The 2,500-nt window shown below is 44.3% G+C and overlaps 1 protein-coding gene across 1 annotated transcript in view; it reads left to right on the forward strand.

The window, feature by feature from the left end:
- The first annotated feature begins 1,331 nt into the window (after nucleotides 1-1,331).
- Nucleotides 1,332-2,500, forward strand: part of LOC122248001 (uncharacterized) — a 14,751-nt gene continuing 13,582 nt past the window's right edge. The window contains exon 1 of the mRNA XM_086533872.1: nucleotides 1,332-1,343. Coding sequence (XP_086389998.1) covers nucleotides 1,332-1,343 — 12 coding nt within the window. The remainder of the gene's footprint in view (nucleotides 1,344-2,500) is intronic.

Below are 2,500 nucleotides of genomic sequence, written 5' to 3' on the forward strand. Positions count from 1 at the left end.
GATAATGATAACGATGATAATGATGATGATACTACTACTATTACTATTTCTACTAATAATGATGATAATAACAATGATGATGATGATAATGATAATAACAATAATGATAATCTTGATAATTCTTATCATAAAAATAATAATGACAATAACAATAATGATGCTAATGAGAAAGATAATGGTGATAATGATAATGATGATTATGATAATGAAAGTGCTAATAACTATAACAGTGATGGTGATAAGGATAACAAAATTATGATGTAGATATATGTAAACATGAGACATTTGGATGACTTGTATTTATAGTAATAGATAAATCGAAACGTGATATACATGCAAAAATAAAATATATAAACCTTCACTTAGTCATCAAAATATAGCGAAAAATTCACAATTTATCGTTCAGTTAAAGAATAAAGTAAACGAATATTATCATTTAACTATTGCTAGTTTTAATTCAAATTTAGAATTACTTTGTCAGTCTATAAGAAAGAACAAAGATTTATTTTTCACCTCGGCGATAGATCTCTTGAAATCTGTTGATATTCCGACACATGTCTTTTGTTATTTGATTGATTTATATTCTTCCTAAGCTCTTAAAAGCCATGACTTATTTTCTTTTCCTTCTGAAAGTCGGTATGCATAGGTATGTAAAGAAAAAAAAAAAGAGAGAAAAAAAAGAAAACGTACATATATTTTTCTTCAACAGAAGGTATTGGAATTGATAAGCAATACATTCGATTTGTTGTTCTGCAATAAATCAGGTGTGTTGATGCGGAGCGAAGGAGAACTGAAGGAGAAAGAGAGAGAGAGAGAGAGTGATAAGATAGAAAAGAGAAGAGAGCGAGAGGAATGCAGAGAGAGAGAGAGAGGACGATAGGCAGACCAGAGAGGGGAAGGAGAGAGAGAGACGAGGAGAGGAAGAGAGATCTTGGAGGAGAGGAAAGAGGAGAGGAGAGAGCAGAGAGGCAGAGACCGACGAGAAAGAAGAGGAGAGGGGAGAGAGCAGAGAAGAAAGAGAAGAAGCGAGAGAAAGAGGAGAGGGCAGAGAAAGGAGAGAGAGAGAAAGATGAGAGAGAAGAGAGTGATGATCTGAGGAGAGTGATGAGGAGAGAGGAGGAGGAGAGGAGCGAGAGAGGAGAGTCGGATGAGAGTGATGGAGGAGCTTGAGCAGTGGAGGAGGGAGGAGACGGATGAGAGAGAACGAGGATGATAGAGAGAGGAGGGAGAGACGCGAGCGAGAAGAATCTGGAGCGGAGGGAGTCGAGACTGAGAAAGGAGGAGAACGAGGGAGGGAGAGATAAGATAGAAAAGAGAAAGAGAACGCGGGAATGCAAGAGAGCGTGAGAGGGGGGGGGGGGGAAAAGAGAGAAAGAAAGAGAGAAGGGGGGAGAGGGGGGGAGATTCAGAGGTGAGAGAGAGAGGGTGGAGAGAGAGATGAAGGGATGAGGGGATGAGAGCTAGAGAGAGAGAGAGAGAGAGAGAGAGAGGAGAGAGAGATGAGAGTGGAGGAGAGGGCGAGCTTTGGAGAGCTTGGGAGGAGGAAGTAGATGATAGGAGAGGACGAAAGAGGAGGACGAGTTTGAGCTGGCGAGGAGAGACCTGCGAGGAGAGGAAGAAAGAGAAGGAGAAGAGAGAGATAAGATAGAAAGAGAAGAGAGCGAGAGGAATGGAGATAGAGAGGAGAGAGGAGACAGAGGGAGGAGGAGATTGAGCGAGGGAGGCGAGAGAGGAGAGAGGAGGGAGGAGAGAGAGAGAGGAGAGGAGAGGAGAGAGCGAGGGCGAGAGAGAGAGAGAGACAGACAGAAGAGGCGAGAAGAGAGAGGAGAAGAGAGGCGATAAGATAGAAAAGAGAAAGTGAGCGAGAGGAATGGAGAGAGAGAGCGAGACGAAGGAGAGGACGGAGGAGGGGGAGAGGAGTGAGAGACGGAGACGAAGGCTTGAGTCGTAAGGAGAGAAATGGAGAGAGAGAGAGAGGAGAGAGAGAGATAAGATAGAAAGAGAATGAAGAGAGCGAGGAGGAGAATGGAGAGAGCGAGAGAGAGGGGAGAGGCGGGGGGGGGGGGAGAGATAGATAGGAAAAGAAAAGGAGAGAGAGAGGAATGGAGACGAGGAGAGAGGCTGGAAAGAGTGAGAGGGATGGAGAGGGAGTCGGGAGATGAGCTCCGGATGTGAAAGTGGTTATCTAGAGAAAGAGTGAGAGAGAGATCGAGGAGAGGGGACGCGATGAGAGAGAGAGAGCGAGAGGAATGGAGAGAGAGAGAGAGAGAGAGATAAGATAGAAAAGAGAAGAGAGCGAGAGGAATGGAGAGAGAGAGAGAGAGAGAGATAAGATAGAAAAGAGAAGAGAGCGAGAGGAATGGAGAGAGAGAGAGAGAGAGAGAGTGATAAGATAGAAAAGAGAAGAGAGCGAGAGGAATGGAGAGAGAGAGAGAGAGAGATGACGAGTGACCACGGAGAGAGAGAGATGAAGATGATAAGAGAAGGAGAGGCCGGGGGG

This window comes from Penaeus japonicus, unplaced genomic scaffold (genome assembly GCF_977035675.1).
Source record: "Penaeus japonicus unplaced genomic scaffold, GWHDUDI00000001_assembly GWHDUDI00000040, whole genome shotgun sequence".
Lineage (NCBI taxonomy): Eukaryota > Metazoa > Arthropoda > Malacostraca > Decapoda > Penaeidae > Penaeus > Penaeus japonicus.